We start from the raw sequence: 27,173 nt of genomic DNA on the forward strand, positions 1-27,173 counted from the left end.
AGTTCTGTAGAATTCGTGTTAATATTTCGTAATATTTGTGGTGGTAAAATAAGTTAATATTAAGTATTGATAGTGTAAGCATTGCAATTATTGCAAACTCAGGTGTTTTCGACGCTTCGTATTGCGTATTGAACGTCGTTGCACCGAAGGTTAATAAACGTTTAAATTGCAGAATTAAATATATAATTGTCGTCCGAACGTTGAACGAACACCATGTGATTAACCTCAATAAATTCATTGTTCACACTGTCAAAAAGTAACTTTTATTTTAAATCCAAGAGCAGAAGAAGTAGTTCAACAATTATTATTACTCGTTTTAATTATTATAATTATACTGGGGCTACTCTCCTGCTTACGTTACTATTCATTTGGTTTTTCTGTAAAAAATATACGTAAAGTCAAGAAAAAATGGGCTCAACGCAAACTTAAGAAGAAGTAATAATTGCTCAAGCGGGTAACAGCGGAGGATCCACAGCAGACCCATTTGATAGGAAGTACCAGTGAGGAGAAATATGTGTTGTTGTGCTGGTGTGTTTTTTGTGTGTTTACCATTGGCCGTTGTTTATATCGTCGTGCGTGTTATGGTGTTAGAACAATAGTTTAAGAAGAAGTTAGAATAAGGCAAGATGAACTGCGTGTAGCTGAGTCGTAGGTGTGAAGAAAGACAATATTATGATTGAAGAATTAGATGAAATTTTTGGTGTATTAAATTTTTGGTGTATTAAAACGAATTTAGATTTAACAATTAGGAAAATTAGAAAGTTAGATATTTTAGAAGAAAAATTTAAAGAATTAATAGAGGATAAGGAAATAAGTAAATCTGTTAACTTTGAACATTTTAAATTAAAAATTGATAATTTATTACACATTGTTACGGATATATTGATAGATAGAAGAAAGAAAATTGAGTTAGGTGTAGGCGAAGGGTTAGTTATAGGTAGTGATAATAGTAATTCAGTAACCATGTCCGAAAATTTTGATCTAAGAACAGTAACTTCCATGCTTCCGTTAATGGACGATACAGAAGCTGTTACAACTCAATTAATTAGCGCAATAGAAATGTATGCGTGTTTGTTGGATGAGGCTGGTAAAACAACCTTAATTCAATGCATTTTAAAAACTAGGTTATGTCCAAACGCAAAATTAAGGGTCAACAGTACGTATCATAATGTAGAATCATTTATTAGAGATATAGAAACACATCTCTTAAGTAAAAAATCAACGAGTGCTTTGTCGATCCAGTTACATAAACAAATTCAAGAAATTCTACGAAATTATGTAATAGAGGTGGCAAGAAGTCAATGGTCTTCTCCAGTCTTGATTGTACCGAAAAAAGCTGATATTTCGGGTAATAAAAAATAGCGTGTAGTCATTGATTACAGATTTGTTGGATAAGCAAATTTAGGTGATAAATTTCCGCTACCAAAAAAATGTTACCGATATTTTGGATTCACTTTCAGGAGCTCAATATTTTTCTCACCTTGATTTAGTACGAGGATATCATCAGGTAGAAATAGACGAAAAATCCTACCAATAACAGCATTCACAACAGACAGGACAATATCAAATGAAACGCTTGCCGATGGGACTTAAAACTAGTCCTGGTGCATTTTCAAGAAAAATGACATTAACTATGTCTGGACTAAACTATATTTCATGCTTTATCTATTTAGATGATTTATAGAAAATCATAATAGAAATTTAGTGAAAATTCTAGAAAGAAGAAAAGATTTGTTCACGTTATATCTTCATTTACAATTCAAACGGTAGACCAATTGCTTTTGGGAGTAGGTGTTTAAATAGAGCTGAAAAGAACTATTGCACTATAGAGAAAGAATTAGTCGCTATAGTGTGGCAGTCAAACACTTCAGGCCCTACTTATTTGGCAAACAAAATTTAAAATTGTAATAGACCATAAATCGTTAATTTATTTATTTAGTTTAGCAAACCTTTCCAGTCGTTTAACAAAATTTAGACTTGTACTAGAAGAACACGATTTCGAGATAGATACATACATGGATATATACTTTTGCCATCCTCAATTAAAGTAACAATATGCGTAACATCAGTTACTGACAACGGGATTGCTATTATGTTAAAAGACTGTAAAAATCTTTAACAACTATTAATTTACTATTCGAAACAAATGACATACGCTACCTAGCGCGCCACCTTAGATTTTTTATGCTTGTTTGTCTTGTTTTTACAGGCGTTCGCTTTAAAACACTGCATCTTCGTTAGTAATAGAGATAATAGAGTGAATAAAAAAACAAGATGTTCAGAAAAGATTGGGCTACCGTTTGATTCCAGTTAACACCTGCTGTAGTAGTTGCACCCCACAGGGTATTACAAATTTCGAGAAAAAAAAGTTTTTCTCATTCTTGCAGCCTTGAAGTTTTGGCTAATTTATAGTGGCCGGTTTTTTTTGTCGGTCAGTTTATAAAAGGAAACGAAAATGTAGTCGCAGATGCTTTGGCAAGTATTACTTTAGACGACTTGAAAGATATCAATCAAAAGGTTCTAGTAATGAAACGTGCAAAATCTAAATTACCATCTGACAAGGACCAAAATACAAATTCTTCTGAAAACAGGCTTGATCGCCCTGGATTCGTAGAATTACTTAAAAAAACCAACAAAGTCAATCGAGTTGCAACTTATATCGGAAAGAGAATTTAAAACTCTTTTAAATAAAAACAATTTAAAAATAACGCGTGTAAATGAGTATTTAAGTTTCGATGAGCGAGCATGCATAATATTTACGAATCAGAACTTTCAATCGACGGTGGCCTCAGATGCAACGTTAAGGAATCTGATTTCAATTTGTGATAAAAATAAAATGTCAGAATTATGTATAATTAAAAATAAAATGACTAGTCAAATTATTAAAGAACTCTTAAACGTAAGGATTAAACTGGAACATATACAAATTTCAGTTATAAGAGGAATTCAACAAATAAATGATAAAGAAAAACAACAACGGTATAAATATTCCATACCATACAAAGCAACACTAACATTAACGACAACTCCGTCGACAGCTATTGGAAGGATCTTTCTAGACGTAATAGATCCTTTAAATTCCGACAACGACAATAATAAGTATATTTTGTCTATTCAATGCGATCTGACAAAGTTCGTTGGAAGTTATCCAATACAAAATAAAGTTAAATTGCGTTATGGAATACCAAAAGTCGTTATTACAGATCAATGTAAAGAATTTATGTCAACTGTGTTTCAGAATGTTTCGAAATTATTAGGGACCAAACAACTCAATTCTACTGCATATCATCATTAAACGTTGGGTACACAGGAAAAAATCGTGTCGTGTAAAAATTTTAGAGTAGTTGGTAAAAAGAATTAGAGTAAAAATTGTAATATCACATGGTAAAAATAACTCTACTGTACACTATATTTAATATTAATATAGAGTTCATATATTATTCACTTAATAGAGTAGTTTTTACAGTTCTCTAAAGGAGAGGTCTTTTTTACTTATGTTAGTGAAGTTATGTAATATATAAAACATTAAATTTTACACTAGACGTGTACTTTTCCTTCGGGTACTTCGTCGGCACCGCACTATTTTGCTCGGGATTACTCGTCGGTACCACGTGATCAACATGTGGTGTGATACAAGCTAAAATTTAACGGTCATCTACTAAACGAGTCGGAACTCGATAGCGTCTCGAGACCTGATTTACGCGATATAGAAAGAAAGAACGATTATTTTTATTTTAATTATGTTTGCCAAAATAAAACATTCATGATGTGAAATTAGTGGAACTTCCGAAAGATTTTACATACAAGTTCCTTGTGAAGATTGGTAAGTATGTGCGACTTGGTGCAACATATAGGAAACTTATAGAAGACTCATTAGATGCAGTTTTGATGGTGACTCGGTGGAAACTTTAAAATGAATTAAGTATTATATATGTTATATGTATATAAACAAAATTTAATTTTTTTAAAATTTAAGTTATAACAATATATTACAAGTAAAAATAAAAACAAATATTTTATAATTATGATTTTTATTACAAACGTAAAATTCCCCTAAAAATACTCCACTTCCTATTAAAAATTAACACTAATAAGTGGAAGATACACACTATTTAGTGATATTTTGTTAATTAATAGAGTAAAATTAGATCGAACTTTTAATAATTTACACTGATTAGATTAGAAATGTATCTAATTAGAGTCACGACAACATCTAGTTAGATTACATATAATACACTGTTATAGAGTAACGATTTTACACTATTTAATAAACACCATCTTCTCACTATTTAGTGTAAATTTTTAATCTAATCACCTACACTATATAGTGCAAAAAAATAACTCTAAATAAATTGGACCGATCTGAACCATGTTTTAGAGTTGATTTTTACTCTATATTTTTTCCTGTGTACTATTGAAAATACGCATAAGTTCACAGTGAAACAAAATAATCACCGCTTGAATTAGTGTTCGGTAAAAGTCCAATAATTCCGTCTAATTTAATAAACAATATATTTATAATTTTGATGATTATGCATTGGAATTGAGATATCGTCTTCAAACTGCGTGTTCGAATGCAAGAGACAATTTAATTAACACAAAAAGTAAACGTAAACGTAATTATGATAAGAAATCTAGAGTAGTTAATTAAATTATTGGTGATTGGGTAATGTTAAAAAATGGAGTAGGTAATAAGCTAGAAACAATTCCGTATTCGATAGTAGATGTTAATTTACCAAATATTGTAATTAAATTAGATAATAAGTTAGTAACAGTACACATTAATAGAGTTAAATTGTATAATAAATAAAATATAAATGAATAATTGATAGGTTAAATAATAGGTCAAAAAAAAAAATTTTTTTTTGGTAAATAATTTTTTATTTACGTAGGTAGGTGTAGTAGTAAAATAAATTAATATTAAGTATTGATAGTGTAAGCATTGCAATTAATGTAAACTCAGGTGTTTTCGACGCTTCGTATTGCGAATTGAACGTTTGAACTGCAGAATAAATATATAATTGTCGTCCGAACGTTGAACGAACACCAGGTGATTAACCTCAATAAATTCATTGTTCACACTGTCAAACAGTAACTTTTATTTTAAATCCCGACACTATGATTGGTCTGATACACCGGTCAGATTTAAGCAATTTAATAAGAGATTTAAGTTGGGAATTAGTGAACTCATTTCTATTGCGTTTATAAAAGATATTGAAGTTAAAAGATAAAGTTAAAGATATTGACGTTATTGAAGGCGTTTATATCAAAGGTTGACAGATATTCTAGGTTTTATTTAATAATTTTTTTAAATTTTTATTGTAAGAATGGATTGGTTTATTTTTAATTTGAGTTATGTTGTTGTCTTTGAAAAATTGTGGTGTTTTGTCAATATATGAGCTTCTCTGCATTACAACAAAACCTGAATTTTTATCGCCAAGGGTTATAGTTAAGTCACTTTTAGTTATGTTTTGTTTGAAGGCTTTAATGTCATTAGGGGAAATGTTTATATGAGACCCATGATTTGATGTATGTTTGTTGCCGATATTTTTAAGACGTTTTCAGTTACCGTTAAGAATCTCGGATGATTGTTGTTTGTAGAAGAGTTAAGCTTCCAATTTTAAAGCGACTTCATAATTTTGTATTGGGTTTGGAAATGAGAATTTATGTCCCAGATTGAGGATGTTGGTTTCTTTTTCGTTTAGGCAATAATCAGATAAGTTGGTAAATCTAGGGGCGAATTGAATGTGATTTAGATGATTCATCGGAATGCTAAATGAGGTATCTTTTCCGGTTATTTGTTTGACAAAAAATTGACAATTGCGTGTTCCTTTACAGTGGCAGTGTGTTTATGTGATTCGGTTTATTATTGTGTTTGTGATCAAAGCGACTATTTTTTGTTAGGTGAATATGAGTAGAATGGACAGGATTTTTATTATTACAAAAATTATCATTGTTATGTTTGTCCTTTACCAGTCGTTCCAATTTTTTGCGTTTAGTCTCTTTACCTTTAAGAGTTTTGAATTAAACGTGCTCTTCAAATTTCTTGAAAAGTTCTTCGTGTTCAATGTAGTTGTGGCGAGTTTTCTATGGATTAGTTTAAATATGGTGTCGTGTTTAGTTAAGCTGCCATAAAGTTCTTTAATGCATTTCTTCATCAGTCCTTTTTCGGTTTCAATTTATTAAAGGATACTGGTGTTACTTCAAGTTTAATAGCTTCTTTTAAGAAGTGGATGCTGTCTCTTGTTTTTCTCTCTTGAACATTACTTCTCATGATGCTAATCACGTCGGATATCTCCGAGTTAATAATCTTGAAAATGGTTGATTCCAACATCGTTATATTGAATAATAGGTAAATGAAAAAACGATGAAATGAATTTTCCTGCTTTATTTATTTTCGGTGCGACATGTTTCGAATTCTACAGATTTTTTCTTCAGGCACACAGAAAAATACATCGAAAAATTAAGTTGGTATGTGAGGTTTGTGGCGAGTTTTTATTGTCACTTACACTGCTTGAAACCCGTCTTAGAACGCAGCGTGTTGAATTAATCGAGAAGAATGTTGAAAAAATGTTTTGCTATAAATATACGGTAGTTTACTATAAAATTAGTGGAGCTCAATCTGATGATGATATACTGTCATAACTATTATAATGTTGTGAAACAATCAATAGACGGATTGAACAGCATCTTACAAGGGAAGTGTCACGACTGTGTCTCACCGATTTCGATTAAATTTGGTACAGTCATAGAATGGGCCAAAATAAGGTTCGCGCATTTTGTTATACGTGCGGTAAAAGCTCCCGGGGCAAGTTATAGGGGTTGAAAGTTTGGAGAAAAAGTACGTTTTCACTTATATTTTGAAAACGAAAAGTGCTATCAAAATTTCGTAAATTGTAGCTGATATTTATTTTAAAAGAGCTTTCTTTTGATGTATCACACATATACCAGAGGGTTAAAAGGGGGCGAACTACCCCTATTTTTTCGCGGCTTTATTTAAAAACCACCCTATCGATTTTGATGACGTTAAATATACTTGTAGTGCATTCAAAAATATTAGTTAAGTGTTTTTTCTCATTCTTCATAGATCCAAATCCAAATATATGGACCTGAAAACACCTACAATTCGGATCAAAAAATTATTACTATGTAGAATAAATTTATGAAAATTTTCTTAAAAAATAAGAAAATCTAACCACTTGACAACATAGAATTTCATTTACAGTTTTGTCAGTCAGAAGTCATTTAAAATTAAGGAATTAAATGATTCACAATGAATTTAATTAATAAAATTCTAATTTTGATTAGTATTTTACGATGAAGACGAGAAAATGTATTCTTAGATGGCATTTTAGATAATATTACGGTACCTGACAGTTGTACACAAACACAGTTTTGTCCACATATTTATGTTTCTTTTAAGTGCCTCCTGAAACCACAGAAAGCACGATATAACATTTTTGTATAAAATTTTTCATTTCAGAATCAAACGAAGAATGGCGGCACGTATTGCTTTTCCGCCAATTGATACACACTCTATATTAATACATTGGGTGGAACAAGGAGCATTCCCAGACTTGATACAAACCACGTTTTTTTATATTTTTATTTTATTATTTTGTATTGATAGAAAATAATGTCATTAAGTATTAAATTGTTCATTCCATCCTAAAAACTGTATTCAGGAACATATTTTTATATAGGGTGTATCTGAATGACTGCAACAAATTTCAAGGGGTGATTCTTTAGTGAATTTTAAGGGTACTTTGATATATGAACCATGGGCGACTTCGGCTCCCTTAAGGAGCTACACCGCTCCAAAAATGGCGGAAAATTTGGTTTATTTTTTTTTCTCAAAAACCATAAACGCTAGGAAAATGAAATTTGGGGAATATGTTTAACTCATAATAGGGCACGTATTGATCCTATTTGTACTTTCAACCTACCCTTCTAAACTACTAAACGTAACCACCCCCGTTCAATTTGTGCCTAGATTTTTTTTATGAAGATGATAAATACATTAGAAAATTATCAGTTAGATAAATAAAACTATTCTAAAACTTTTTTGTCTCTGATGTTCTTCTAAAATTTTATAATTTCTGAGAGAAAAAATAATTAAGCAAACACTAACTGTTAAGCTGTAGGGTTGTTAATCGGAAGTTGGAATGAATTTTTAATGAAAAAATCTTAGTAGGCTTTGCAATCTTTATCATTAACATTTTGACGTTGAAATGTGGTTTTCCTACTATTATTATTATTTTATTTAAAATTTTGAAACGTCGAGTGAAAGAGCGTAAATGCGATAGAACTTTATTTAAAAATTAATTTGAAAATCAGTAATAATAGTAAGAAAAACACTGACATTTAAACATCAAAAATATTTCTGACAAAGATTGCAAAGAATACTAAGATTTTTTCATTAAAATTCATTCCAACTTTTGATCGACAACTGCGTTGTTTAACGGGCAGTGCTTGCTTTATTATTTCTTTTTCTCAAAAATTAATCGTTTTTGGAAAAATTTTAGAGACAAAAATGTTTTAGGATACTACCTATATAAAATTTTTCTAATGTATTTATCATCTGTATAAAAAAAATTTTAGCAAAAATGTAAAGGGAGTGGTTACGTTTAGTAGTTTAGAAAGGTAGGTTAAAAGTACAAATAGGGTCAAAACGTGCCGTATTATGACATATGTATTAAGCATATTCCCCAAATTTCATTTTCTTAGCGTTTATGGTTCTTGAGAAAGAAAAATTAAACCAAAATTTTCCGCCATTTTTAGAGGGGTGTAGCTCCTTAGGGGAGCCGAAGTCGCCCATGGTTCATATATCAAAATACCTTTAAAATTCACTAAAGAATCACCCCTTGAAGTTTGTTGCAGTTTTCAAGTTTATTGTTTCAGATACACCCTGTATAACGGACATACCCTCCCTCGTATTAGTCCATTAAATCCATTGTTATATTACTGTTATGAGTAAAGAATGAACAAAATGTTTCAAATTAATTACATCTTAATGAAAAGAAAACTTGAAAACGCGCTGTTTCTCTGAAACGGAGAAACATTGTTTCTTTAATATCGAATATTTCCCAAACTTATAACGATTTTGAAATAGTTACTATTTTTATCTAAATTGATCTATACTGAAGTTTTCGAAGTACTGTGCATGTACGCAATATCTAATTGGAGACTGAAAAGAAATTGAAAGCTAAGTGCCGATGCGTCGGAAATTAATTTAATTAGGTCTTAAGTGCTTTTAAAGGAAAATTTGTTAATAATAAAGTATTACCATTTACCGTTTACACCTATTTTATTTTAATTTTAAAAAATATTATTTTTATACAGTTAATTCAACAAGCACAAATCTGACATTTTATAAACATAAATAAAGATTTCAAAAAATTGTATTGAATATTTCATGCTTTTAGTGTTATACTACGGAATATGGATAGTTCTACGTTAATCTGTAACTTGGAACAAATTACTAAAATTGTGAAGACAATTCTTTATAACTTTAACTAATCTTAACTAATTAAAAAAGCTTGTGTTTCTGCAGAGAAGCTTACTTTGCATTTGTGATGCTCAGTCGCGAATAGCTACTATATTTTTGTTTTGCTTTTCGTACTAACTCCATTTAATTTATTGGTTTCAATGTTCGCGAATATATTCGTTTATTCTCGTTGGATGTTTGAATCTAATACCAAAATTATTACTCAAAATGTTTTCGTTACATTTATATGATAATGATTTCTATGAAATTTATAATTTAAGTGTAATCAATATGAAATAAATCATGATTACTGTGTTTCTGAATTAGGTTGGCTTGCTATATGTCGCTGGACAACTCAAGGTTGTATTTTGAAGGTTTACCGACAACACTACCTGCGAAAAAAGCTAAGGAGATAGTAACAACACTTTTTAATGGTGATGCAGAGGTGCTAATCTTTCCAAACCCATGTGATGACGAAAAAAATCTCGGTGTAGGCTTCGTTAAATTTGCCACCCATCGAAAGGCTGCGGATGTTCGCAAATTACTTTGGCCGTCAAGGATTTCGATTATGGGATCTAATTTGTTCTTTGAATGGGCGTGCCCATTACCCGACTTCAACCAGGTAAATTTTTTTTAAATATTACTGCTATAGTGGCCGTTTAATATAAATAATTTTAATTACTAATATTAGCATACAACTTCTTGTTATAAACAATAATTATATTTTTAGGATTTTGTGGTTCTTGTTCTGCATTTAACAAATAAAATTGGGAATAATGACTTCATAAAATTTGTAACGAATGAACTGGGAGTAGAGAAATGCATTTGTAACATCACAAAACATGAAACGTTTGCGACAATTCAATTCATGTCAAGAATAGATGCTATAAAATGTGAAAAAAGTTTATATGGTAATGTTTTTTATTTTTCGTATACTTCCGTATACGATGATGGTTACTGTTGTAATATTTGTCCGAACCGTTCTAGGTAAGCTTTTGGATGGTGTGGAAATCAAACCAATTTTCCTTGATAACACCAAATATAAAGGACGGTAAGAAATTTATTCGTCGAATATGCTTAATAACTTTATTCGTATCTTAAACATTTTAGATTCATTGCAAATATCATATTGTTTCTACAATGGGGTGCTTTTGATCCAAAAACTTTAGATATTTCCAGCCGTGATGATTTTGTAAGTATATCCCAGATTTTGCAAAACCTTCTACTACATACACCGTTTATCTTCAAAGTTCACCATGAAATCATTTATCTATTTTCAATTAGTGGTGTTTTTAAATCTCATAACTATAGTTTATTATATATTATAGTTTATATATATATTATAGTTTAACAGTCACGTGCACCATTAATTTTTGCTTGCACTTTGATCGCTTATAATTTTTGAAAAAAAAATTATTTTCGTTATTCTTTAACGTTTTAATACCTTTGGAAAATATACTGCAATTTTTGACGCATAGTAGCTAGGTTAATAGTATAAACTACGCTATGTTCTTCTTGATTTGCTGTCAGTGGATGTTTTTTAATAATGGTGTAACTGTTGTATTAAATTAGTATTGTTATTGTTTAGCTTTGGTTCAGTTCCATTATGCAATCCATTTTTGTAAGTTGTTGAGATGCATTTTTGATTATTATTGTAACTTTTGTTGTCTCAATATTGTAGTTACCTCTGAAGAAGGAAAAAAAAAAAGAAAAAATAAAATTTCCGAAAGCTCGGTAAAAATAAAAGGAAGCCTCTTTTCAATTATCTAGCCTTTGTCGTGTTGGTCGTGTATCCCAATAAATTACTTTAGTTCCTTTTGGGTATACTTAATAGAGGTTTTTCAAAAATCGTGATTAAAGGTCGATGCTCGGTTTTAATAGTCGTAGTTGATTTACCTAGTATCAATTGATTAAAACTTCTCAATCTGAGCGTAGTTTTGTTCCGTCTTGGTTATAGTTCTGGATGCAAAACCAATGATAAAATGTTACTGGTACACTGCAGCTCCGAATCCATAATTTGGAGCACTCAATAGTTACAACTTTATTTTTGTCAAAGTAATTCAAAGAAATTGTTTTAGCAATCATGTTCTTTATAATTTCAAATTCCTGCATTGCCGGTTCATTCCAAGTCCATTCCTCTTTATCTTTTAATCGTTTTCTTAAGGTATGTGTATCACTACTCAAATTATTAATATAACGACTTAAATAGGTCATCATTCAAATAAATCATTCCCAAAAACGATAAAGATCCTTCTTATTACTAGGAATAGGAAATTTTACGATTTATTCAATTTTCTTTTCCTCTGGCACTAAACCTTTGTCTGTTAACATATGACCATAAAACTTGACTGATTTTTTGCAGAGATTTAATTTACTTCTATTTAAATTACAATTTGCTTTTCTCAAACGAAAACCCAATTCCCAACCCAACCCAATTTCCGCTAGTATCTCAATTCCATCACAATCAACCAAAATTTCTTGCATCTTATTCTGAAAAATTTCAGGTGCTGAACCGATACAGAAAGGCATTCTCATCCACTTGTAACGTCCATAAGGTGTCCAAAAAGTTGTTAAATCCGAACTTTCGTTATCCAATTTAACCTGCCAAAATCCTTTCTTCATATCCATCGTACTAAAGATGTTTGTTTTACCTAATTCAGGTAAAATTTTGTCAAGAGTTGTGAATTGAGAATTAGGTCTTTGAAGAGCTTTATAAAGTGGAATTGGGTCTCAACAAATTCTTAAACTATCATTCCGTTCTACTAAAAGAATGTTGCTTACCCAATCAGTGTGTTTTTCCACTTTTTGTATGATGTTATGTTTTTCCAGTCTGTCTAAATGGTTTTTTAGTTTTTCTCTTAAGTTTATTGGTATCCTTCTCGCTTGTTGAATACTGGGTTTTATTTCTTTATTTATTTCTAAATTAACAGGTTCCTTAAAACATCCGTATCCTTGAAATACTTCTTTATAATTATCAATTAAATTATTAGCTTCCTGTATTAAATCATATGATGATTCATCTGCTTGTGATTTATCATTTATGACAGAATTACAAAATTTTATTAATCCCAGTTTCTTACAATCATGAGCTGATAATAAAGGCCCATGGTTTACATCCACCACTTGAAATTTGATTTCATGTACCACAACCTTATGCTTACATGTTAATGGGTTTTCTCCGATTACGTTTATTTTATATCCACCAAAACCATAGAGGTTATGATTTGACTTACCAAGTTCAACTTCTTTCATTTTCATAAGTGCTTTAAGTTGATTCTTTCCAATGAGACTAACATTAGCTCCAGTATCTAAGTCACATAATAATTTAGTAAATTCGTTGCTAACTTTGAAATATAATTCAGCTCTAACTGATTCCCCCTTAGAAGAATAGTGTAATATTTTCTTGATTTCACCTTCCGCATCATTTCTACCTTGCAGTTCTTCTTCATCGCTTGATTCATTTTCTCTATCATTTTCTTTCTTCTTCTTGCAATTGTCTTCTTGCACATGTTTTTCCATACGGTGGACACATTCCTTTCACAAACTTATGTTTGTTACCACAGAACAAGCAGATTTTATCTTTATCTTTATTTATTATCTTATTTATGGATCCTGTTTCGTTATGCTTTAAGTTTTTGAGTGTTAGAAACGTAATTTCATCAACTTTTCATATATCGATCCCAGCCTGTGCAAGAGTTAAATCACTTTTTAACATTAATTTCTTTCTTATATCTCGGTTTCTATATTTAATGCTGATGGTAAAGGTACTCTCGATGAACCTGTAACGTTTGCCTGACCGATTTTATCTGCCATTAAGCGCAGCATTTCTGTTCTAGCATTTTTTTCATCCATGCTTGCTACCCGAAATAGAAAATCTAAAGTAAACACTTATTCGCAGACTGTAGAAGTCTTTCAAGTTCTAGTTCATTGCCTTTTTTTGGTTATGTCCAGCACGTGTTCAATATCACGATGAACTGTCGCCGTAACTACGAAATTATTGTTTCACACCTGACAAAATGTTAACGTATCATAAAACACGGTAATAGAAATTTTTTATCCCAGGCCCGGCGAGATTTTAGTAACTCATAATTTTCTTAAAATAATTTCAATCGGCTTGAGCATATAGATATGCTCTAAACACGTTTTTATTCAATACACACTTTCAAAAACATTCAAGTGTAATTAGCAATCGAAAAAAAAGAATCGTTTCCATTAGCACCCCGTATTTGCATAAACCTCCGAAGTCCGCGTTAAGTCCGTTACTATAGAACAAGTTCCAACTTGTTCATTACAGGTTGGGGGTTATTATAATTTATCAAACACTGCTGCGCGGAATTGTGCGTGTCTGTGCAAGTTAAAACGTGCATTACTGTTGGATGTATAAAAGTAGGTGCAGTTGTTTTTCATTCAGTTGGAATAGAAGTTGGATTGAGTGAACTTGTGAGATACATATGATAATGGCGTCAAAAAGGAATGTGAAAAGCATGAGATTTGGTGACGCCGGTTATGAAGAAATATTGATACAGTGAGCAGCTGAATGTGATGATGCCTTCTGAAGAAAGTGATGTGTCAGAAGCAGAAAATGATGACACAGAAGGTAGAATTGATAATTCAGATGATGATTTTGATGATATTGGTAAGCCTTCAACGAGCGGTTACATTGCTTCAAGTGGTCTGGTATGGAGTTTGGAACCTCCAGCAAAAAATAAAATTCAACCACACAACATTATTCGGCGTGCGCCAGGACTAGCAAGGAAACATATGGCTGCAACACCAAAAGAAGCGTTTCAGTTATTTGTAACGTCAGTTATTATACAAGAAATTGTGAACTGTACTAATTTAGAGGGCAAACGTGTTTATGGCGCAAAAGGAAAACCGTGGAAAGATGTAACTGTTGATGAATTTCTTACATTCTGTGATTTACTTATTCATGCGGGAGTTGACAGATGCTGGGATGTTCCTGCGAGAGAATTATTTTGTGATGAATTTGCCAATCCTGTATACCCAGCCACAATGTCCATATTTCGCTTTGAAGAAATATGAAGATTCGTCAGATTTGACGACAAGAGAACCCGGACTGCGCGTTTGGAAACCGATAAGTTAGCAATGGTGTCCTACATTTGGGATTTATTCATTCAGCAATGCAAAACCTGCATCATACCTGATACAAATGTAACTATTGATGAACAACTCGTTGGGTTTAGAGGTAGATGAACATTCGTTCAATATATGCCAAGTAAACCGGCAAAATATGGACTTAAAATATTTTGGATGTGTGAATCTACGTTTGCTTATGCTTTGGATGGTTTAGTTTATGTTGGTCGCCAGCCCGGAGAACCTCCACATAAAAACACTACGTCAGAATAAGCGTGACATTCCGAAAGAAATGAAAGCCTCAAAAGATCGTGTAGTCTACTCTTCATTGTTTTGCTTTCAAAATAACGTATCCATAGGTAAGTTACGCACGTAAAAAGAACAAATGCTTAATTTTACTAAGCACCATACACCACGACGCATCTATCAATGACAACGCTAAGAGGAAGCCTGAAATCATCTCTCATTATAATAAAACAAAGGGCGATGTTGACATCATGGATCAAATAGTGACGACATACACTTGCAAGAGGCAAAGTAAACGAAGGCCCATGACATTTTTCTTCAACATCATTGATGTTGCAGCACTCAATGCATATATAGTCTTTACGAAGGATCATCCAAACTACAACATAGAAGTGACTCACAAACGCAGAATCTTTTTGAAAGAGTTAACGAAGGAACTAGTGATACCACATATCCTGAGAAGATCTACTAACCCTAACCTACGGCGTACTGTCCGGGAGTGTATGAGCAGATTTATTGATATATGTGGTCCCCCAGCCGCTCACACAAGTGCAACAATTAAGAGAAAAAGATGCTCAGTATGTCCCGCAAGTATTGATCGTAAAAGCACAATGATATGTATTACTTGTAAAAATAATATCTGTAATGAGCATAGTATTAAAATGTGCACTAAATGCTTCTCTAATCCCTAAAAACAATAAACAATAATGTGTTTTTAGCGATAATGTTCACTTTCATATTTAACCTAAATAAATAAATAAATTCCTAATAAAAAATAATAAATTCCAAATAATGATAAATTCGTTCCAAAAGTTCAAAAACGGATGAGAGGTTGTCCAATGTGGTTTTCACCTGGCACTAGGCAGGTGATTAAAGAGAAAAAGAAGGCGCATAGGAGGTGGAAGCGCTATGGCGACCGCATTGATTATCTAATCTTTTACCATCTGAGAGGTCGGGCAAAATTTCTTATTGATCGAGATTACAAGAATTACACTTTGAACGCTGAGACGAAGATTGCTTCAAATCCAAAGTTTTTTTGGTCATTCATTAAGCATCGAAAAGGGGGGAATGATATTCCTGCCACTGTCATTCACAACGGTGTTGTTGCCACCGATGCTCGGTCTGTTTGTTCGCTATTTGCCTCTTACTTTCACTCTGCCTTTATGCCTACTCAGACGGGTGTTGTATCTAACAACCACCTTAATCTTGATCGAGATTGCGCGATATGCTTTGAACGTTCGGAGGTTGAGGAGGCTTTGAGAGGAATTGATCCATCGAAGGGACCAGGAGCGGACGGTATTCCTGCCATCATAATTAAAACTTGCTGTGAGTCACTTTCTTTTCCTTTAACTGTTATATATAACCGGTCGATTCGATCTGGAGTTTTTCCACTTGTTTGGAAGGAGGCTCATGTAATCCCTACCTTTAAATCCGGAAATCGTGGTGAGGTATCTAATTATAGACCTATTTCGTTATTGCCATTATTTAGTAAAATACTTGAAAAGCTTATTTATAGAAGACTTTTTTTCATTGTGAAAAGTAAAATCGACTATAGACAGCATGGCTTTGTTGCAGGTCGCTCGGTCGAGAGCAACTTGTTGGAATACACCCATTATATTTTAAACTCTATGGATGATTCCTTTCAGGTTGACTCCATTTACACTGATTTTAGTAAGGCTTTCGATCGAGACGATCATGCTCTGCTTCTTTCAAAACTTCGTATGTTTGATATTGACGAACATCTTGTGCGTTGGTTTGCCTCCCATACACGTGGAAGGACTCTAAAGGTGAATATCAATGGTCATTTTTCGGACAGCATGTTTGTTACCTCCGGTGTACCGCAAGGGAGTCACTTAGGACCTCTTCTATTTAATATTTATATCAATGATATTTTTTCAATAATTAAACACTTGATCAATTGCTTGATGTATGCTGACGATTTAAAAAATTTTAGACGAGTTTCTTCACCTTTGGATTGTTCGAGGCTACAGCGCATCATTGATGCGCTACATATTTATTGCAGCTCAAATTTCTTCACACTGAACCCTGAAAAATGTAATGTTATTTCTTTTACAAGGAAGGCAGGCACGATCAGATACGATTATAGCCCAGGTGATGATACCATACCTAGAGTGACTCAGATCAGGGATTTGGGCGTCACATTTGATATCAAACTAACGTTTGAGGGCCACGTTGATGGAGCTGTTGCTAAGGCTTGACGCATGCTTGGCTTCGTTATGAGAGTCACGCAAAATTTTACAAATATTTATGCTATAAGAACATTGTATTTTGCGTATGTACACACCGTTTTAAGCTTTTGCAGCTCCGTTTGGAATCCCCAATATCAAACATATATATCCAGAATTGAAAGGATTCAAAAGAAATTCCTAAAGTATTTATGTTTTAAAAGCAACATCGTTTACATTGATTACGTATCTGCCTGTGCCTCCTTCAACTTCTTATCGCTCCGTCAGCGTCGTTCATGTGGTGATGCTTTAACATTCCATAAAATCATTAATGGTAGTATTGATTCTCCTAGCCTTCTTGAAGTCGTTAATTTTCGTGTTCCTCCCCGGTGTCTTCGGCTCGGTTATTTATTTTACATGCCTACTCCACGTACGAATATCTTTCAGAACTCTCCCATGTTGAGAATGGCGCGCACATGCGACCATTTACATCGTGGCGCGGGGGTTGATGTCTTTTGCGACTCGCTACGCGCGTTTAAACGTTTGATAATTGCGGCGTGTAAAGCTGATCACAATAATTAGTTTTATATAAGTAAATTCTATATGTTTTGATCGTTTATATTGTTATCTTTGAGACACGGTGCCTTGGGGTCGTCCCGTTTCCGTGTCCAACTGTATACGTAAATAAATAAATAAACCTCACGTTTGTAACGTACATATGTATAAATAAATAAAGTTTTACTTCAATAACTTTGTTTTTGTTCTGACTACACGTGATTTTATATAAGGGGTCTCAGAAGCCCGGATTATGTAAATGACGATATTTTATTGGTTAAGTATCCTAGGGTTAAATAAAAGAATCCTTTATTTCTAGTTTACTGTTGTAATACAACTTTTACATCAACAACGTACAAGATGCTTTTCTTAACCGCCTTTTTTGTCTGGCCTTCCTTTTGCTGTTGCCAACCTCGATATCATGAAAGTTATTAAAAATGCATACATTCTATAACAGTAGGTATGCTTTTATTATCACTTTTATTACTTATACAGCGTCATTAGCATGTCTTGTGTTGAAAGTATTTTTAATCGCTGTTTCTTTTTTAGTGTAATAGTACTCTTCTAAAATTATCATCGAATATGGGCCATCACCTTCGTAAAACAAACAAACCGAAGTAATATAATCATCGATGAAGATATACAAATCAATTCATTTATATACAAATATTGTTGATTCATTATCTGACACTTGTTTTGTATTACTTAGTTATAATAAATACTAGACAAGAGCTGTTCAAATTAATTGTTTGTAATTAAAATGTAGTATAAGAAGGAGAGTTCTGGAGCAGGTTTATCCCATATTTTGCGCTCTGTGATTAGCTGAAATGCCAATATGGCGGTCAAAAGTCTAGTAAGTTTTAGGGATTTTCATATTAAATATTGACAATGAATCTCAATGGGGTCATATACGATTCTTTTTATTATATTTTCCGAAAGTTTGTATAAAAATATAAATACCGTTATTTTTTTTGAATATTTTCGAACAAACTCATTGTTAAAAAAATTGTTGGAAATTTATATACACATTTGCGCTTTTAAAATTCCCCCGTTGATGATAGGAGTATCACCTTTGCATCCCCTGCTCCTCGCTCATATGCGAGAAAGAGATAAACATCATTTAGGCACAGAACAATACAGAAATCACAGTAACGGCGGTTCCTTTAATATTCGTGTCTCGAATTTTCGTAACCTTTAGCGTGTCTCCGCCATCTTTGTCGTTGGTATACCGCTTCTTGCTTGACTTGTTTGCTTCGCTTCGTGGCTTCGTATACAAGATTTAGTTCAAGTTTTAGTTAAACTACGTTTATATATATAACATTATTGTGTTATAATAGTAGTGAAAGTTAATCTCTGTGTAATTATGCCTGCAATCGCAGTAAGTATAAGATTATCCTAGCAAATATATAATTATAATCCCGTCAGATGTTCATAATATAATAAAAATTAACTTAGAAAGATTAGTAGATATTATAATAATTTAAATTTTTTGTGCCCCACGTTCGGGTGACAATTTTATGTGTTGATTTTGGTGGGCCTTACGTTTTGGTGCCAATTTGGAGCGTTAATAAAGAAAAATTATTTGATTTTTTGATAACAAACTATATAATTTTTTTATTTTTTGAGAACAAAATAAATATTTAAAAAAATTTAATTAACAATAACAAACAAAATGTATTTTAAATTCTAACCTAGCACGAGACTCAAATTATTTTACGCTCAGGGATTTTAGTCGGTTCTCTTAGCGAAACACACAAACTCCAATTATCTTTGTTTGTAAATGAATGTTTGAAATTTAAAATATTATCCAGAAATAATTAAAATGATTCAGTAATTTAGAGGTTTCTATTATTAGATCAAATATAGTTATCGAACTGTCAAAATACTAAATTGGATTCATAACCTCGCTTTCTGTTATGAGATGAATGAATACAAACAAAAATAGTTTCCGCAGAATTCAATCAGAAAAATTTGTTAATTGTGGAAAATGAGTGAAATTATCATTAAATTTAAGGTAAGTGATTTGTTTAAATAATCAAATGAGAAAGAAAAAATCGAAAATTCTTAGCTTTAATCCTGTTTTCAGATGTCGATTTATCGGATTGAACTCGAAACAACCAATTCCTCTCTGGCTGGTCTTTTTTTTTTGGATGGTTCCTTTTATTTCTTCACCTCGTCAATATGGACCTTTCCTTCAGCTCGTCGAAGATGGATCTTCTCCTCTCGGGAATATTTCTTTATTTTTTTTCTCTTCTTCAAACTCCTCCGGGATTAAATTTTCTTCTTCCAGGTACGTAGATTTTGACTCGACGTTTTATTTATATTTTTTTTTCTCTTCTTAGTTAAATTCTTTTAATTTTCTTCTCTTGATGATAATTATCTTTTCTTCTCTTTCAATTTCTTAATTTCTTTTTTTTTTTAAATACTTCGTAGTTTTAGGTTAAATGTCAAAAATTTTGATACACGAACTGACCACTTCGACTGACTTACGTAGACTCTTCTGTAGACTGACTTTTTTTCGCTCTTATATAGACTCGGTGTTCCCCCTCTGAAAATTTCCTCATTCCCATGGCAACTGGTCCTTCGCCGATCAAACTTTCCAAATTTGGTCAAAAATTTCGATTTTAGCGCCATCTCTTGATTAAATTCGGAACTAACCAAATTTTCCAAACTTTCACAAAAATTTCCATAAAATGACCATTTTACTCACATTTCTTTCTACTTTCTTGATTCGCGCACTTTATTTTACCCCAGCAAATGGAGTTTCTTTAATTCTCCTTCATTTCGGACATTTGGCAAATTCACTCCGAACTACCCAATTTCCCCTTCAATCTAAGCTTTCACCATTGAATTTTCTTTTGATTTATGATATTTGTATTCTAATCTTTCTCTTTTTAGTTACTAAAAGGTTTTCTTTTGGAAAATAAATACATTGAAAAATTGACATTTGAGGTTATGTCTTTCGCTTTTGAGGTTTCTCTAGCTAAGTTAAATTACAAAGGAAATACGCAACTTTAAACGAATCAACAACGGCAAATACCCTGGTTTACGAATAAATTTACTAACAATACAACGGAACTTAAAATTACAATAACTTAATCTAAACAGTGAACAAAGTACATGGCTACTCGTAGGAATCTCTATTAAAACGTTAAACCGTAAGTTATTTCTTTTTAATTCGTTCAATACTGATCTGTTCATTTAATTTAACTAATTTGGACTCATGGTTTTTTATTTGATATTAATTTAATTTATCTCTTTTAGGTAGAAGAACCACGTTTTGGTCTCCGATACTAATGATTCTACAGTTGTACTTCTGATCTCCCTAACTTCGTATTCTGGACTTTATTTTTTAATGTATTCTAATTATTTAAGTTAGATCTTAATACTGGTAGGTAGATATTACTACAATATTTAATTATGTGACTTTAGCGATTATGATTTATTGATTTATGTGATTATGCTTTTAGCTAATTCGTGTAATTAATTGCTATATAAATAAAATATTTTGAAGTGGTTAGGCCACTCATTTACTCCACAGAATATAGGGTTACAATAAATATTTGATTGTAAATAAATGAGGGGTTAAAATCTTATTAATTTTTTCAACACCAATCAGTTCCAAACTTCAGCCCGGAAGAAGTTATCTGCCAATCAATTTGAAACTCTTAAGTCGAGGAGGTGTATAGGTAAATATTTAATTAAGTACAACATAGTAATTAAAATAATAGTAAAATACAATTTCCAGTCAAACAACACTTGCCAGTAGAAGCAATAGACATCCTAAATGGAGCAACATCCTAAAAGGAGCAACATGGCATCCTAAATGTTAGACGTTTGTTATTAATGCGCTGTTATTATTATGCTCTGTTACTACTTTCAACTTTTTGTTGATGATAGTTGTATCATGACATCCTAAATGTCAAGCGTTTTTTTTATTAATGCTATATATACGCTTTTTATTTACGCTCTGTTATAATTAAGCCTTCTTATTACTTTAAACTTGATCTGAAAAAGGGGCAACATGACATCCTAATTGTTAAATGCTTGTTATTAATGCTCTGTTATTATTATGTCCTGTTGCTACTTCCAACTTCTTGTTGATGCTAGTTGTATCATGATATCCTAAATGTCAAGCACTTTTTTATTAGTGCTATATATACGCTTTTTATTTACGCCCTGTTATAATTAAGCCTTCTTATAGCTTTAAACTTGTTTCTGAAAAAGGAACAACCATAACATCTTAAATGTTAAACGCTTGTTATTAATGGTCTGTTATTATTATGTTCTGTTGTTACGTTCAACTTCTTCTTGATAATAGTTGTATCATGACATGATACAACATCAGCTTTTTTATTAATGCTATATATACCCTTTTTATTTACGCTCTGTTAATAAATTTTACAGATAAAATGTTATATTTTATTGCAGATTTGTATTATTAATTTTATTATTATTGTTATTTTGATATATTTTAATAATTATTGCAATAGTGTTAAGTATGTCTTAATTATACCACTTATTTTATCTTAAAGAGGTATTTTTAAATATTTTACGCACTTGTATTATTTTCATATATTTATTTCATCATAAAGCTATTACAGCAGTAGGATTTTAAATTTATTTAAACTCGCCCATTTGTCGCGCTCCTTATTAATTCACATGTCACACCTACAGAGACGCTGAAAGCATTATAAACTTTTTACCATTGCGTGTATACAGGCCATTGAGGTCCTATATACCGATTGGTAACTTTAATTTTAGGAGATACACCCAACACGGACGTATGTATAAGTATACTTGTGTGTGTGCATATGCGCGCGGAGTATGTTTGTGGGAGGGGAATCGCAAGAGTAGTGGATCGGAGAGCAGTCAGTCGTTTGACATCGTTCAATGATAAGAAATATTATAAAAATAATAACTAATATAATAAATGAAATTCAAATAAGACAAAGCAAATTCTTAATTCTAAAAATAAAAACAATTCGTAAGTAACTGAAATAAACTTTGTAAAACAACAAATAAAACAAAAAACTATAAAAATAAAATATTTTTTATGTTAGGTGTTCAAATAAACCACTATTCTGTGCTAAACAATAGCCCAATCTATCGTAAAAAGTTCGCCTTACATTCACTAGTACGGCTAGTATATCGGGACTAATATCCTGTATACAATTGCGAATTTTTGTTTGTAAGTCATCCAGATTGGTTGTCCTTTCTTCATCAAAACCATAAATTTTCGATTTTAAATATCCCCATAGAAAAAAATCATTGGGGGCTAAATCTGGTGATCTAGGCGGCCAAGTTAACGTTCCGCAAATAGATATTACACGATTTGGAAATTGTGCGTTAAGATACTCTTTAACTTGCCGGCTGTTATGAGCCGGGCAACTATCTTGTTGGAACCAGATACTTCCAAATTGAACATTGTCTAATTGTTGAAGCGATGGGATTACGTCATTTTGCAAAATGTTTAAATACTTATGACCATTTAAATTTCCTTCTATGAAAAAAGGACCGATAATATGATCCAGCCCAAACATTTAATTTTTGGGGATATTGTGTACGAGCCGCATAAACTTTGTGTTCATTGTCACGACTCCAATATCGAGCAACGCTGGGATTACAAAGGAAATGTAGATGTAAATGTAATAATAAATGTAAATGTAGATTCATCGGTAAATAAAATGTTTTTTATAAAATCAACATTTCCCTTGGCCATTTCCATCATAGTAAAGCAAAATTCCGCCCTTGTAATATTATCGTTCTCGCAGAGTTCCTGACTTTTTTGTACCTTGTACGACCTGTACCCGTGTTTCTTTAATGTTTTTAGGACGGCAACATGGCTGATAGCAAACGTCTCCGCAACTTGTCTGTTTGACTGATTTTTATTGCGTTCAACATCAGCACATATCATCGTATCACGTAACTCATCTCTTTTACCCCTTCGTAATTTGTGTTTGTGTGGAGACACACATCCATGTCGCTCAAAGTTTTTAATAATATTTGAAATTGTTCCGCGACTAGGAATTGATCTGTTTTCATAGGCCACAGGAAACAAATTAATTATTTGGGCTACAGAATTGCCACCATAAAACCATTTTATAATCTGTACCTTTTCCGCTACAGTAAACAACATCTTAATTTTTTTTTGCTAGGGTTAACTGCAAAGCGATGCGACCAACTTCGCCTCTCAACAATCTATGAACGATTCAATTTGTGCATTACCCCTACGCTTGTTTATCCCTCACTTAACGACACCGAATATGCACACACACGTATACTTATACGTACGTCCGTGTTGGGTGTATCTCCTAAAATTATAGTTACCAATCGGTATAATCTAGAGTGTGTATGCTGTTGTCTCCACCACGCCTAAAATGAGCCAGAAAGGTCACCATGTTAGATGTACCAACTTAGCGGGAAATTCGAAATTCTTATAATATAAGCTACAGGTATATATATTATGCAGGTATATATATTATATATACTTATGCAAGATGCGACGTCCTTTCCTGGTTCGGTTCTAGGAAAGGGGTCTTGGTGCCCTTCCTTTTATATGTTCGGGATGTTAACGGTCTCGGGCGCCACCTTATGTTTAGAGAGTTAAGGAACTCTTTCGCCTCCAGGTAACTTTTGGGGGTTACAGTCGGAGATTCAGGGATTCGGTGAGGGAAAGAAGAAAACAAGAAAAATTCGGAAAACAAATAACTATAAACTTTATTAATAATAAAATAAACAAATAGGAGAGCAGTTTATTAATTTTTGACCACGGTCGGAGAATGGGTACGGTGGGAATAAATTGACAAGACTTTGACTTTATAATAAATGAGTTTAAATTAAACAAACAATAAAATGAGGCGGAGGTATAGAATACACCTGGAAACCTTCCTAAGGTGTAAAGGAACGGAATACTCGAAGAACCTTCCAAGAGTATTAAGGTTGGGACAAAATGTACAAAAATTAATGAAAGTTAACAAAAATAAAATCAAAGTCTTTCAAAATAAATCGGACTTACGGTAAAATTGAAATACGGGTATTTCTAAGAAAAATTAGCGGGTGTCTTCGGAACTAATCAGGGCTGTTGCGGACTGTTGAAACTGTCGTAGAACTGATGAAGAACTGTTAAAAATCAAAATTTTGGCCGGCTATTTATACCATTTTGGGGAGAAAACTGGATTTTTCCGCGTGGGAGATCGTATCACTACAAGTTATCAACGACTAATTTACAATGCGCGGCGCTAATTAACAAAAATAGCAAAATTCTGACGGCGCTATCGGATGCGGGACACAAAATTACATAATTACAGTCTTTGAACGGGTAAAATCGGCTAAAGAACGGCGGAGTAATTTACAATTAATCAACAATAATTAACGAAAAAATTTATAACACAAATCAAAAGATACCCTTACTTATACGGAAAATCACAAAAATATTTTTAACAAAACCGGCCACTGTTTACGGCACTTATATTCACAAACGGTTTCCCGACCACGTGTTTCACGTTAAAACCAATTAATCGGTATTAATTTACGCGCACCTTAACACAAAACAATTCCAGCAGTTGGGCGATGTTCGGGGCAATCCTACATGGGTAATATTTTCAACAGATGACCATCAGGAACGGAGTAATTTAATTACTTAGGTACTCAACCCTATCGCTTTCAAGATCTCCTTGAGGTGCTGTTTTCAAAACGAGTTCATATAGACCGGGGGTTCCCTTAAATTTCCGTTGTTGAATTACCATGTCGTTGTTGACATCAAACTCAATTACACTGCTACCTATTTTAAATTGACTCGCTCCAGGATCGTAGGTTAGGCCATAGGTAGTATCGTATTGATTAGATGTATCTTTTAAAAACCCATCAATGTATTCCCTGACAAGCGGTTGTAATGCATCTAGATACTGATCAACTATGTCAGGACTTTTTTCATTCATATCTCGATAATATCGACGATATTCCTCTAACGATAGTTTTGAATGCTCATCTTCTGGAGGTGCAGGTGGACTTGAAGGGAATAGCTCTTCCTCAGTTAAGAAACCAACTTGTGTTGGCGATTCTTGTCGTTGGGGCGAGCGAAGAGGGGATTTCATTGTACCGCGATCCGTTTGTGTTTCTTCTTGTTCTTGTTTTGTTTTTTTGTCCTGTTCTTCTTTCTTTATTGATCTTTTTATTGCCGCTCTTGATTCTTCCTTAAGAGCAATGTTTATATTTTCTAGAGGCGTTGTGATTAGTTTATACGTCTTCTCTAAGGATTTTGCAAGTTCAGTACGTCCCATTTTTAATGCCATATGTTTCCTTCGAATCGCATTACTAGCTTTTATAATCTCCTGTCTCACTTTATCTTTCCGTTTGGTGGTTCTTGTTGGAGGCATGATTACTCAGACAGGGAGACAGACGGACAGGTAGACAGGCGGACAGGTAGACAGACGGACAGGTAGACAGACGGACAGGTAGACAGACAGACGGACGGATGGATGGACGTACAGATAGGCCAGTTCGGCCTGACATCCGGCTGTTGAATGGAGGATATTTTGATAAAGTAATGTTTAAATAAGCATGATCAAGGTTGAATGTGATATTCAAATGTTTTCCTATAACGTCCATTGTTTAGGTCTCTATCCTTATCGATAACCAGAAATCCATATTTATCCTTCCAGCATTCGGTACACATTAATTTGAATTTGGCAAATGATAGATCCGTACCGACATGTTCATCGTACACGTGTTGTAAATTTAAATTATCCTGTTTGAATAGAATAATAAAATTGGCGTTATCTCGTATTAGATGTTTTGGAATTCGTGCATAAGATTGACATATGTAGAAATTATCGACGCCTTTATGTCGTTCCATGCTAAAATACGATCTGATTTTATCCTGCTCGTGACACGATACGTCATCGAAAATGAATACCGAATTGGTTCGCGCTTCTTCGGGATCCACGATCTCTTCGCTGTCTTTAAATGCGAAATAATTGACGGTTGGTACGGTGCGCATAACATTTTCCAAAAGTTCATATTTCGGTTGGTATAAGGATTTCGAGTAGACATACACGTTTTCGAATCTGAGACCCTTTTCACCGAAAAGCAGTGTAAGGATTAGGTTGGTTTTACCACAATTCGATGGTCCGCATATTAAACAACGAATGCTATCGGGAAAATTATTGCCGGGTCTTCTCATTAATTTGCAACCTTTTCCCTTGAAATCGTCCAAATTTATAATCTGGACGGTATGTTTCTGTTTCACGAGACGCATGTCAACTAGTTTACTTTACGCGTTTACGTAAATATTGATATAAGTACAAACTATAGTATATATCATTTCAATGCCACCACTCAAACGAGGTGGAGGTATTCTTAATTCTCTGATCAACAAATTACCAGTAGAACTACACATTCCATCGTATTCGTATTGCGGACCGGGTACGAAGTTGGCAAAACGATTGGCACGAGGCGATCCTGGCATTAATCCTCTCGATTCAGCTTGCAAGTCTCACGACATATTTTACGCACAGAACAAAGATCTATCGAGTAGACACGAAGCGGACCGAGCGCTAGAGGAGCGAGCTTGGGATCGAGTTAAATCGAACGACGCGAGTTTC

The 27,173-nt window shown here is 32.9% G+C and overlaps 1 protein-coding gene and 1 long non-coding RNA gene across 4 annotated transcripts in view; both read left to right on the top strand.

Annotated features, from left to right (window-relative positions):
* Positions 1–18,265, top strand: part of LOC111415544 (APOBEC1 complementation factor-like) — a 36,109-nt gene extending 17,844 nt beyond the window's left edge. The window contains exons 2-6 of the mRNA XM_071199494.1: positions 9,815–10,109; positions 10,218–10,398; positions 10,475–10,538; positions 10,598–10,679; positions 18,118–18,265. Of these exons, the coding sequence (XP_071055595.1) occupies positions 9,815–10,109; positions 10,218–10,398; positions 10,475–10,538; positions 10,598–10,679; positions 18,118–18,189 (694 nt within the window). The 3' untranslated portion in view covers positions 18,190–18,265. The remainder of the gene's footprint in view (positions 1–9,814; positions 10,110–10,217; positions 10,399–10,474; positions 10,539–10,597; positions 10,680–18,117) is intronic.
* Positions 18,266–19,034: 769 nt separating this feature from the next.
* On the top strand, positions 19,035–20,985 carry LOC111418813 (uncharacterized). 3 transcript variants are annotated; one of them, XR_011641602.1, is made up of 3 exons: positions 19,050–19,858; positions 20,002–20,726; positions 20,833–20,985. It is a non-coding gene; the product is annotated as an uncharacterized lncRNA (long non-coding RNA). The 3 variants fall into 3 exon arrangements; XR_011641601.1 differs by having other exon boundaries at positions 19,131–19,858; positions 20,467–20,726; XR_002706865.2 differs by having other exon boundaries at positions 19,035–20,726.
* The last annotated feature ends 6,188 nt before the right edge of the window (positions 20,986–27,173 follow it).

This window comes from Onthophagus taurus, chromosome 10 (genome assembly GCF_036711975.1).
Source record: "Onthophagus taurus isolate NC chromosome 10, IU_Otau_3.0, whole genome shotgun sequence".
Taxonomy (NCBI): Eukaryota; Metazoa; Arthropoda; class Insecta; order Coleoptera; family Scarabaeidae; genus Onthophagus; species Onthophagus taurus.